This window comes from Aethalodelphis obliquidens, unplaced genomic scaffold, assembly GCF_003676395.1.
Source record: "Aethalodelphis obliquidens isolate GAN/ISIS:26980383/991018 unplaced genomic scaffold, ASM367639v1 scaffold59, whole genome shotgun sequence".
Lineage (NCBI taxonomy): Eukaryota > Metazoa > Chordata > Mammalia > Artiodactyla > Delphinidae > Aethalodelphis > Aethalodelphis obliquidens.
Genome location: NW_020838003.1, coordinates 6,584,561 through 6,597,363, shown reverse-complemented (window position 1 = coordinate 6,597,363; position 12,803 = coordinate 6,584,561). Strand labels below are relative to the sequence as shown.

The following is a 12,803-nucleotide window of genomic DNA, read 5'->3' as shown; positions in this document are numbered from 1 at the left end:
AAGCCTGGAGTCTTTCCTTTATGCCTAGGAAGGGAGAGGTCAGGGAGACTTTTTCCTGAAGAAAGAAGACAGAACCATCACACTGAGGAAGCCAAGAGCAGCCCAGGAGAAGTAGGACAACCGCAGTGTCCCCAGAGGTGTAGCCAGAGAAAGATCTGTGGAGTTTCCCCACAGGGGCTTTCTCTGGGTAGATTATACATTCTGGGAAAGCTTGGACCTCCCACGAAGTTTCTGGCTGCACCTGGTCCGACCAAACTACATCCCCAGCACCCAGAAGTAAGAAAGAGGAGAAAATCAAGAATGGACAGTTGTTGCCTGGTGGCCAGGGAAGGTCTCCATATTGAAATAATTAAAAGTAGACTAAACAGTGGAAAGACTTCTCTTTGTCTTGTCAACATTGCTCAAGTCAGCCAGAAATTAAAGCAGAGGGCTTAAGAAGAGACAGGAGGTAGAGAGAAGAAGGAAGCTGCTTTTTCCCAGTCACCAGGTCTTCTCTCCAGAAACATACAGGAATAAACTGAAGACATTCTCCAGTCATTGCTGTCGCATTTAGCCCTCCAGTGTCAGAAGGCTAAGGTGCAGGCTGGTACCCAGAAGATAACTGCCAGGTGCCCTGAGCTGGTGGGCCCTGCCTGTGGCACAGGCTGGTACCGCCTTAGAGTCCAGAGGCACAGGAAGAGCTGGAAAAGTAGGACCATTCCCAGCTGAACGTCATTGTGTATCACCCACTTCCTGGGAAAGACTCAGCTTTGAGTGGACATCCACAAGATGGAACTTACGCTGGTTCTCAGCCATGATAGGGAGGTCTACATGTCTCTCAGATTACCTGTCAGTGTCTGGAAAGTAGGTAATATAATTAACATCTATTCTGTGGGTTCCATCACAAAGACTTAAACTGGTCTCTAGCTCTCTTCAACAGACAGGATTCCACAATGAGATTTCTGAAATCGGAGAGAGAAAAAGAGAGTGAGAGAGAGAGGAACCAAACTTTCCACCAGATACCACAGCAAACAGGACAACAAGTGAACACGAGGGACGGGCTCGATATTCAGGCCCAGAGAAGGCTCTTCACTGAGGGTTGATGGTCCACTTATCCCATGCACTATTTGCTGCATGACTTTCCCATGTAATCAAATAATACATAATCGGGCAGTTCTTGGGAGCTCGTCCTCATCTCTGTACCAGTCTGTACGTCTTCAAAGCCCCTACTAGTTAATTTCTTTAATACCTGGCTCAGAGTTTCCATTCCCGGTGACACCTTCCCTGATAGATCTTATCAATCCTTCACTGGAGCTCTACGCACCTTTTTTTTTTTTGCGGTACGTGGGCCTCTCACTGTTGTGGCCTCTCCCGTTGCGGAGCACAGGCTCCGGACGCGCAGGCTCAGCGGCCATGGCTCACGGGCCCAGCCGCTCCGCGGCATGTGGGATCCTCCCGGACCGGGGCACGAACCCGCGTCCCCTGCATCGGCAGGCGGACTCTCAACCACTGCGCCACCACACTGCGCCCTCTACACATCTTTTAATCACCAAACTTCCTTACTTCCTTCCTTAAACATTTTAAAATGTTTTAAAATTAGTGAACCAATAACTGTTAAAATTTTATAAAACACAAAACTTAGGGGGAAAAAATGAGTTACCTGTAATCAGACCACCCAGAGATGAACAGTTACCACTGTCATGTGTGTTCTTCTAGTCTCTCTGGTTTTCTGTTTCCCTCTGTGTTGTTAACATGTTCTTTTTTTTTTTCCTATGTAGCAAAATATCAAGTATCTCTTTTATACGTGTGTCTGTCTATCTGCCTATCTATATCTATATCTATTGGGTAGGCCAAAAAGTTCATTTGGGTTTTTCCATAAGATGTTATGATGCATAGTAGTTCACAGCGTTTTAAATAGCATCGTTACAGAGCATATCACATCTTACTATAGTTCATGATAAAGAGTTAGCACTCACATAGAGCATACTATTCATTGGGTTGTTCTAAGTGCTTACATGCATTGATCTATTTAATCTGTTTAATCTGAGGTGGTTGGTTTAATTATTACTATCAAATTTCACAGATAAGGAAACGGAGGCACCAAGAGTTTAAATAATTTGTTCATGACTAGTATGTTTAGAGATAGAATTTGAACCTGAACTAGACTGGCTTTAGACTCTTAATCATTGCCCATATAGGACTTTAACAGTTTTTAATTGAGCATCTAATAATCAGCAGTTTCTTTAAATATTTTATTTGTCAACTCTGGAAGTCAGGAGCAACAGTGTGAGAATCTTGTCTGAGGTCAAACATCTTCAAGGCGGGGCAGCCAGGTCTGCCTGCTCCCCACACCCATCCACCACCACCACCATCAACCCCCAACACTACCACCAACACCAGCACCACTATCACTATTACCACCACGATCACTATCATCACCACCACCATCACCCCCACTACTACCACTATCACCACTACCATCACTACCACTATCACTACTGCCACCACCACCATCACCAACACCACCACCATCACCACCATCACTACCACCACCATCACCATCACCACTATCACCACCACCACCAATCGCCACCATCACCACTATCACCACTATCGCCACCATCACCACCATCACCACCATCACCACCACCACCATCACCACTATCACCACCGTCACCATCATCACCACCACCACCATCACCACTATCACCACTGTCACCATCACCACCACCACCACCACACTGTATTTACTAATTAGCTGGGTATCTGTCTTTACTTTCTCTTTCTCATTCCCCAGATATCAAGTCTTTGAAGTCAGAAAATGAGTAGCTTTATTCATCCTGTAACCCCAGCACCTAGCACAGTTCCTAGTCCATGGTTACCACGCAATAAATACTTGAAGGAATAAAGGAATCACAGACTTGGTTTGACTGACAGCCAACCAAAGAAGATATTTTGCATGAAGACATCAGTCAACACCTGTTTACACAGAATGTGCAATACATGATGTGAATTTGTCTCTGTAGACTTGACTCTCTAACACAAAGCAAAACGAAAAGTTTAAATTTTCCACTTTGAAAACCTCTAACCTTCGCGTGACAGATGTGGCCAGGAGCACTGGTATAGGCTAGTTCTGCTCTGCCTGCAGTTCTCTAACGGGAGGTGTGACTTTGTCTCCTTCTCGCTCACTTCCCGCCCGGACCTTTGTTCTCCCCACTTTCTACCCCACTGTGGCATGCTCCTGTATGTGGGAGCTGATTTCATCTCAGCATCCTTTGTCAAAGTTCTCTTTTGTCTGGTGGTTGATACTGTATCAGTTACTTCAGGGCAAGCCCAGAGCTCTGCAAGTCACCCTGGCCATTATCTATTGCCACATCCAGTTCCACAAAGCTTGTGCCAGCAGAGGACTCCAGTAGGTTTTGATGGCCCGTTCTCCCTCATGCATAATTGTGTTTTAAAACTCATGCAGCTGAATGGGCTGTTTTGGTGTCCTGGGTTTGAAGACTGGGGATTTCTTTTTACTGTTCACTGCAGCAGCCATTCAGTGCTACTCCTACCCTGTAACTCTCCTCACTTGAAATTTGCCTCTCTCCCACTTTTGACTTTGCAAAATCCACAGAAACAGGCAAACTCTGGTCTCGGAGCAGGGCTGACCCTTTGGTAGATAAAACTGGCAGAAAGCTTGAGTTTGTCGAAACTAGAAGAAATATACCACTAGGAAAACAGCTTATGCACAAAGCAACGAATACTTCCTTTATTTTCATAGTCCCACGGGAGATGTACAGAGAGTGGGTGGGAAAGGTCCGAATTTGTCAATTTGCTGGGGTGGGTTGAGAAGAAATTTGGGGTACTTTCCGTGGTTCATAAAACACAAGGTTTCATACACAGGAAATTGCCAAGAGGTCTGCTTTATCTTCTTTCCTAATTACAAATTAGAAGCGTTGACTTTCCAACATCCCAAAATCCCCCAAGTGAATCAAACAGAAGCAATGGTAGGTCTTCCAAACCGAGCCAGAGGATAACAGCTAACATTTATTGAGCACTTAAGGTATGGCAAGCTCTGTGCTATGTGCTTTACCTAAACTGACTTGCTGAAGCCTCGCACCTATCTGAATCTGAAGTATTAAATGCTATTGCCACCCTGGCTTTACAGATAAGGAAATCAAGGCCCAGAAAGGTTAAGTAACTTGAATGCTCACATGTCACAATTATGAGTGGTAGGCAGGAAACAAGCCTGGGGAGCTTTATATATCACTGGACTCCCATAATCAGAGAACACATTTGACAAGATCACACTGATTTCAGTGAGCGTTTCCCTTGAAGATATCCAAGGCCAGTCTTAAGAGTTACTATCACTGTGAAGTACTAAAATAAGTATCATTTATTTACTCTACAAATGCTCGTTGAACACGTTCTATCTGCCACTTGCTGGGCAAGGTTATGCCATTGTAATTACTAGTAACTATTTCTGATTGAATTAAATCCTTCATGTGCTTTATTTCATTTAATCCTCACAACTCTTTCAGGTAGGTTTTGTTATTATCAGGTAAAGAATTGATGTTGTAGGGTATACAGAAGTAGAAATATAACACTGTACACATGAAACTTATATAAGTCAATGTTACCTCAATTAAAAAATTAATTAAAAAAAGAATGGCGGTGTAAAGAAGTATTTGTCAAATACGTGCTTCTATAATCACTGCCATCATGGGTAGTGGAGTCAGGATTTGGACCCAGTTTGATCTGACCCCAAAACCAATGCGTTAAAGACAAAGTAAAATTGTAGAAATTGGAGGTTAGCAATATGACGTGAAATTAGGGAAATGGAAAAAGAGGATAGATACATAGAAGAAAAGTCTGAATTCTACTATTTAAACATTTCCCTCAATATGCCCTGTTATAGCTCCTCATGAGCAAACACCCTGTCACTCTAAGATGAGGTGTACAGATCTCCTGCCTTCTGCAGTTCACCAGTCACAGAGACCAGGACTCCTTCCAGCTTGCTCGTTGTCTCCTCTTCACAGTCTTCCAGGGACTAAACTTAGTGCATAACGAGATGACTTGAATGTACTCAGCCAGGTGATCCCTGGAAGAGTTAATATACATTTCGTGTAAATGCAGACGGTGCCGGGAATCGTGAGAAACAGAGGATTAAATTAAATGATCCATTAAGAAGGGTTTTTCAGCAACAGTAAGATGCCTGGACCGTGCCAAACATTCTATAGACAATGAAGATGTTTCTGAACAATTCCTAATTGTCCCAGTTATTCTGAAACAATTAAAATAGGTTTTGCCTTTGGGACATAGAGCCATGGGGTCCACTTTGAACTCGACCTGCCACCTTGTGGAAATTGGAGGCAATAAAAAACATGGCCCTTGAATAATACACTAATAATAATAGGATCTGGGCTAACATTTTTTGAGGGCTTACCATACGCTAAGCACTGTACGAACCATCTTTTTCTTTTTTCTTTTTTAATTGAAGACCTTTATTAACAGGTGCTTGCAGTTTGTTGACTTTTTTGAAAAAATCAAGCTGTAAACTTTTATTACAAATTAAAAATGAGATTCTTAAAAATCTCAACTTGACCAGATATGAAACAATTTAAAAACCTTTAAAGATGTATTGAGAAAAACCAGGCTTTTTAAAAAAAAAAAAAAAAACACGTTTGTCATTTCTAAAAAGAGACGTCTTTAGGTAAAAATAATAAAAACCCCATGCTACATAGGTAACGCAGATCGTTCTAGTTATCCGGTCAACAGGCAAAAAGCAAGCACTTTAGTCTTTAGCTCCAATCTTTTGTTCATTTCTTATTGCTGGAATTTCATATGCATTTCTTCATGATGGATGACTAAACCGGATGATGGTAGAGATGGTAAGCCAGCATTTACTCAGCCCCGCCCTGCTCAGCCTCGGGAGCGGACGCATTCTCAGCTGGTAGATCTGCTGCTTTTGTCTCTTTGCCACCTTGTGGTTTAGGGTTTTCTGGGCGTCTGCGTCGGTAATTGAAGTTGCAGCGGTACCGACGTTGAGGGGGCGACTGCCCTTGGGTCTCATCTCCTCGATTTTCCATATCCTCTTCACTGCCGTCCTCTCTGCGCTGTCTTTGGCGAGGAGGGCCCCTGCGGAACGGTGGTCTATAACCCCGATACATATTCTGTGTCACTGGTCTACCTTGTTCTCCTGCACCCTGGTTGTCCGCACCCTCCATCACCTCTCTCTGCACGGGAGGGTTGGAACGCTGTGCTCGACGCCCATAGGGTCTCCGCATGCGGTAAGGTGGGCGCCTGCGGTAGGGCCGGCGCTGTCGGGCCTGGCCTTCGGAGACACTCTCGGATCCCTCCGCCTTTTCCCCACTCTCACTCTTCTGGTACTTCTGCTGGAGGTTGCGTGGAGGACCGCTGCGACGTGGAGGACCGCTGCGACGTGGAGAGCGGCTCTAGTGGTCGCGGTCTGCGGCACGTTTACCGCCTTGCGCTGGAACCGCTCCAGGGCCTGCATCGTTTGCTGCTTCGCATCCTCTTCTCCTTCAACGACATCGGACTCCACGGTCTCCCCATCTCCTACACCGCGAAGGTGCCTCCTGGGGTTCTTCTTCTTTATGGCAGTCCGGTGAACAAATGCATCTTCCTCGGTGTCATTCCTGTTGATGAAACCACACCCGTTTCTCACACTGAACCATTTTGCTGTTCCCAAAACCTTCGATGCGACGGTCTTTTCGTCTCCGCCGGCAGGCGCCGCCGGTGTGAGGCCGCCCGGGCCGCCGCGCCCGGCGCCGCCGCTGCCCGTCGTGCGGGGCTTGGGGTCGGCAGCGCTGAGGGCGGGGGGCGGCGGGCGGCTGCCGGGTCTCGGCCTCGCTGCTTGTGGCTGCGGCGACGGTGACTGGGGCCCCCTGCGGCAGCTGCGGCTCCTCCCGGGCTGGGACGGTAACTAGGCCGGCGGCAGCGGTGAGGCTGCTCGGGGATCTCTGGGGTCCGCTCTCCGCTCCCGCTACCGATAGAATTCTGTGCCAACCACCTTTTAAATGTTTTCTTGTTTAATGATCAAAATAACTTTATGAGATAGGAACTACCGCTGTCCCCATTTTAAGGGTGAGGAAGAGGTGACTGAGCAAGGTCAAGTAATTTGCCTACAGTCACAGATCTAGGCAGCATGACCCCAGGGCCCGTGCACTAAACCACGCACTGTCCTGTGCCCTATACAGCCCCTCTCATCCTCATGTAGTATTTAAACATTTAAATAAATATTGCAGTTCTTTGGAAGGGTCAGTAACAACCTTCCATCTTGAGATAACCACGTTCCATCAGAATCATCAGAAACATACTTTTAGCAGCTACCAGCTGGCCCAATGCATAGGAGGCAAGAAGGATGAGAGTAGAGGGGTTGGAGGAGAGCTTTCCTTGCAGCCTTTCATTATCTCAAAGTTCCTTTCTCTTTGCAGGGTTCTGTCCAGTGATCACCACTCCCTTCATGTTCTTATGTTTCTTCATACTCACTCATGCACAAATACCATCTGACCTAGATCCTACCCCTTGGTTTTCCCGCTGTGTAACCTTGGGCCTAACCTTTCTGAGCCTCATTTTCCTCATCTGTAAATGGCGATAACATTGACACATATAACCACGCTCTGAGAATAAATGAGATCTAAAATATCTAGCATAGTACTCAGCACACAGTAAGTCCTTGATTCATATATACAACAAACAATGATAATTTTACTATCAATTCTACATCATGTTTGAATAGCATTCAATACTTTTCACAGTAGCTCCAAGCATTATTTCCTGTGCTCCTTACATCAACCTATTTGGTACAAAGGGCAGGAAAGATCTACAACCCCACTTTACAAATAATTGTCATTAAGATTTGTCATGTACCTACTCTGACTAGGGAACTGGACTAGGAATTTAGAGATGTATAACATTTACATTGACTTTCACAGTGGTTTAGTAGCTATCCTTTTTTATGACAAGGTACACAGTGAATCCCTGGTGAGATAACAGAAAACATATATATTGGTCTCTGCCCCTCATTCATGGCACAGGACTCTTAAAACCCTTGTAATTTCCTAAGTGGTAAGAGCATTAGGAGTATCTTTTGTCCTAATATTTGGTCTTTGCTAAGGAGGCGACTCTGAGTGGCTCCTGGATGAGGGCTGGTCATTGGAAAGACAAAGCCATGATTAGAAGCTTGGAATTTTCAGCCCTGCCCCTCGTTTTCTTGAGAAGGGTAAAGGGCTGAAAATGGAGTTAATGATCACTCAAGCCTATGTGATGAAGCTTCTATGAAACTCCAATAGTCTGGGGTTCGGAGAGCTTCCGGGCTGGTGAACACATGGAGGTACTGGGCAGGGGGGATGGAGGGGGGTGGGCCTGGATGGGGCATGGAAGCTCCACACCTCTTCCCACCCACCTTGCCCTACACATCCCTTCCATCTAGACGTTAATCTGTATCCTTTCCCATATTCTTTTATTATAAACTGCTAAACATATGTAAAGGTTTCCCTGAGTTCTGTGAAGCACTCTAACAAATTGGTCACACCCAAGGTGGAGGTTGATGGAAACTCCAATCTTTAGCCAGTCAGAAGCACAGGTGACAACCTTGACTGGTACCTGAAGAGGGGGGTAGTCTTATAGGACTGAGCCCTTAACCTATGGGGTTTGCTAGCACCAGGTAGACAGTGTCAGAATTGAGCTGAATTGCAGGACATCCAGCTGGTATCAGAGCATTGCTTCTTGGTGTGGGACCCACTCGCCATCTTCATCTCCACCCCAACCGCTGCCCAACATGGGAAATTGGTGATCAGAACCCGTTAAAGAGAAAAACCCAAGGCCTTCCTAGTTTTGTGTTTTTCATGTTACACTCTGCCCCTTACTGACTGGAGATGAAGGCTACTTCTGTAGCCATAGTGGGGCACCATCACTTCAAGAAGCACAAAGGGAAGGGATCCAGATAAAATGATGCTTCCCCTACTTTCCCCAGGGCTCTTGTGGCCTCCTAGAAATTATACTTATGAATATATGACTTACACAATGGAGTGATATGTAGCAGTCAAAATAAATAAAATACATGACATGCAATGCTATAGATAAGTGCCTTTTACATGCCAAGCACTTTCTAAACACTAGGGATATAGCAGTGAATGCAACAGACAAAAATCCCTGCATGCCAATAACTAAGTTCTAGGGTTGAAAAGAACAGTGGCCTTGGAGTGGGATAAATTCTAAGGCAAAATAGTGGTTAATAGCCTGGATACTGTGGGTTGGGCTGCTTGGGTTTAAATCTTGGCTCTTCCAATGGGCAAGTTACTTAATTTCTCTAAGCTTCCATTCCTGTATCTGTGAGTTAACGCCTACATTGGAAAGTTCCTTGAGGATTAATGATTTATCATATACTACACTGTTTAACATAGTGCCTGATATACAGTAAGCACTCAATGAGTATTAGCAATGATTTATTGCTTGGTGAGACACTTACTTACCAAATCACTTAAGCCAAAATCGTGAGGGTATACTTGACACCTGACCCTTTTGATTATTGTGTTCTGTCAATTTTACCTCCTAAATACTTCTTGAGTGTGTATATTCCCCCCCACCTTTTCTCCCTTGCCATTATCTTAGCTCAGACTGACGCGTCTAGTATTGATTAGAAAATTAATTTGCCAAGTGGGCTCCCTGCCTTTAGCTTTCTTCTCCCACACATTCCTCTTCCTTGATCAAAAATTTGACCAAAAAATCATTTCCCTGATTGAAATCCTCCTTGAATGCTCCTTCCATGACTCTCCCTTGCTTGTAAACTCTTTAGCATGGTCTGTGAGACCTTCATAATCTAGCCCCTGCCTATCACCGGTCACCTCCCCTTGTACTCTAAGCCTCCACCACATTGGTCTCTCTCCCTAAACAGATTTTAAGCTCTTTGGGCAAAGGAAACGAGTCTTCGTTCCTCTGGTGTACCCAACACTTAACTTAGCACAGGGTGTGTCACATGGTAGGTGAACTGAAGTCTATTGAAGAATGGTTGCAATGCTGTCGTGATCATTTTGATGTTGCTGGGTAATAATAAATGATAACATGGTAACTGAACACTTGCCATGTCCCGGCACAGGGCTAAGTGCTTCACAGGCATCATTTCACTTAATCTTTTTTTTTAAAAAAACAAACCTATGAGAGAGGTAAGTGCTGTTAAGATGAGACAACTTTGGTTTAGCAGGGTTTCATAGTTCCCAGCATCACAGGGTGGTAAATGGTAGGGCAGGATGTCAAAACCTGGTATGTGGATTCTAAATCCCTGTGCTTTGTTCCCATATGCATTTTGGAAATCTCAGAATGAGAAATAACTTCTCCATCTTTCTGCAAGGTCTCAGAAATGCTGACCAGTGGAATCCACTGATTAAAAGTCCTGGACATCACTGTTTCTCATACAGCTATCATTTCTATTTTAGTTCAGACTAATAACTCCAACTAGAATTTTTTACCTTATATATTTCCTTTTAGTCTAGGTATTTCATCCTAGGTCCCTTTCAAAGGTAACATGAAAGATTTGTTGAAATGTGTAGTTTTGCCAACTTATTTTAGAGGAAAAGCATATCTTAGAAACTTGATTCTAAACACCCCTTCTGGGAAAGTAGTATTTAACATGAAACGACCACAATTTGTGCTGCCATTCAGATGGGCAATGGTTAGATCAGTAGTTCAGCAGATGTTTTCTGAAATAAATTATTATGTATTGCCACTGCTCTAGCTTGATCAGACGAGAAAGGGGAAGCCAGGAGTACATACATCTTCGTTTTTATTCCTTTCTTAAGGATGAATGTGATTAATAAGACGGTAGACAAATGGAAGCAGCAAAAGCTTTATAACCAAAACATGTTTTAAAATATCATTAGTTGTCAGTGCCGGGTACCAAACAATGCTGGTTGATGATAACAACAGACTACCTTTTACAGAGGCAAGAACTTGTATTACACTGTCTTGCATTTTATGTTTTAGAACTGAACAAAGAGTCTCACTTCCAAAGCAGAAACATAATTTGGATAGTATTAGCTGATCCTTAATGTCATTTAAAAATTTCATTTATAAACGGCTACATTATGATGAGATGTTCTACGATAATAATCACTTTGTTGTTGTTACTATTATGGAACAATGAAAATCTCTATTAGGAAAACAGGTTGCTCTTGACACTTGCTTGTACTTGTAGATACTGCGAGAAAGAAGTAATTAGAGCTGTGGGAAAAGTCCGTCATGGGAGCAGGCAGCCTTTAGAAATGACATTCTTGACTCAGTCATCTCCTCCACAGATCTTTACGAGTGTGATTGCATAGTCTCCAGAAGTATCTGACTGTAAGGGACAGGACCGATGGAGAGAAGGACAGACATGGCGTAAATAATGAGGGGACCATGAATGAATCAAATCGCACAGCACTAGGGGATTCACTGGCGTGTAAGGCTCATGACCTGTACCATTTAGTGAAATGCACCTGTAATTCCATCACCCATTCACACCTGAGTGTAATCCTGTTCCAGCCTAGCATCTTCTTTATAATATATGATGTTTAAATTCTTCCTGATATACTGCAATTAAATTTCAATTTGGGTTTAAAAAAAATGAGTGCATCAATTACCTAATATTACATAATCTTATTTTTCTCACAAAACTTTAGGAAATTATAGTTTTAATAATATTTATATTAGTATTTATCTAACACTTGCTCTTCTAAGGGTTAACTCCTTTAACCCTTATAATAACTCTGTACAGTAGATACCATAGTAGCTCCACCTAACAGATAAGTAAAACGACAAAAACAGAGGTGGGGAAATTTGCCCCAAACTATATAGAGAATAAATGCAGAGGGAGGATTCGAACCCAGTTAACCTGGCTCCTTAACACCAAACTATACTTCCTGACTTAAGAAAGTGAAATGAACTACATCCCCACAGAGTATGTTTCCCAGTTCCTCTCGCCTAGGCTAGCCAAAAAAGGATCTTGGTTCAGAAAAGATACCAGGTGAGATTGAGGCTTACAGTACAAGATGCCACGTTTGTTATGAGTCTGGGAGTTAGAAACCTGGGAGTCATCCTCGACTCCTTCCCTTCCTTTCTCCTCACACCAAGATGTTCATTCCAAGTCCCTTAAGTTTTAACTCCTAGATATCTTTAGAGTCCTTGCTCTTTCCTCCTTTTGTATCACCAGTAGCTTTGCATCACTATTTTGTGTTACAGTCAGAGCTACTCTAATATGACGAATATAGTAACTCATCACCCCACATACCTTCTATCTTATGTCCAATTCATTCTCCACAGTCACAGGGATCTTTTCTAAATATACTTCTGGTCATGACACTATGTGCTTAAAATTTAAACACTTCACTGGCCTCCCATCGCTCTTAAGCAAGACAAAATCCTTAGACATTGTCAGAAAAAGTCCTGAATGATCTGGTCCCGCCAGCCTCAATTTTCATTAATGTTTCCTCCACCACGAGATCTTTCCACTTGCAATTCCTTTTGTTAGAAGGCTCTGCTGACCTCTGACCCCCACAGCCTTCGCCTTGTTAAGTCTAGTCATTTTTAGATCTGAATCATAACCTTCCTATAGGTCAAATCCTTCTGTTATGTGATCTTATAGCACAATCTCCTTTACATTGAACATGGTTGTAATTTTACATTTATTTCTAATTCCATAAGGACAGAAAACTTTTTTCTTTACTTATAATTGTAATCCTGAACCTGGCACATAATATACATTCAGTAAATATTTTAAATGGAATGAATGGAATACGAATTCTGTGATCTCAAGTCTTCCTTTCAACTGAATGCATATTGCC

The 12,803-nt window shown here is 43.4% G+C and overlaps 1 protein-coding gene and 1 pseudogene across 1 annotated transcript in view; both read right to left on the bottom strand.

The window, feature by feature from the left end:
• Positions 1-5,457: 5,457 nt before the first annotated feature.
• On the bottom strand, positions 5,458-8,887 carry LOC113609901 (nuclease-sensitive element-binding protein 1 pseudogene; annotated as a pseudogene).
• Positions 8,888-10,815: 1,928 nt separating this feature from the next.
• ANXA3 (annexin A3) overlaps positions 10,816-12,803 on the bottom strand; it is a 57,672-nt gene continuing 55,684 nt past the window's right edge. Inside the window, exon 13 of the mRNA XM_027087723.1 lies at positions 10,816-11,320. Coding sequence (XP_026943524.1) covers positions 11,261-11,320 — 60 coding nt within the window. The 3' untranslated portion in view covers positions 10,816-11,260. The remainder of the gene's footprint in view (positions 11,321-12,803) is intronic.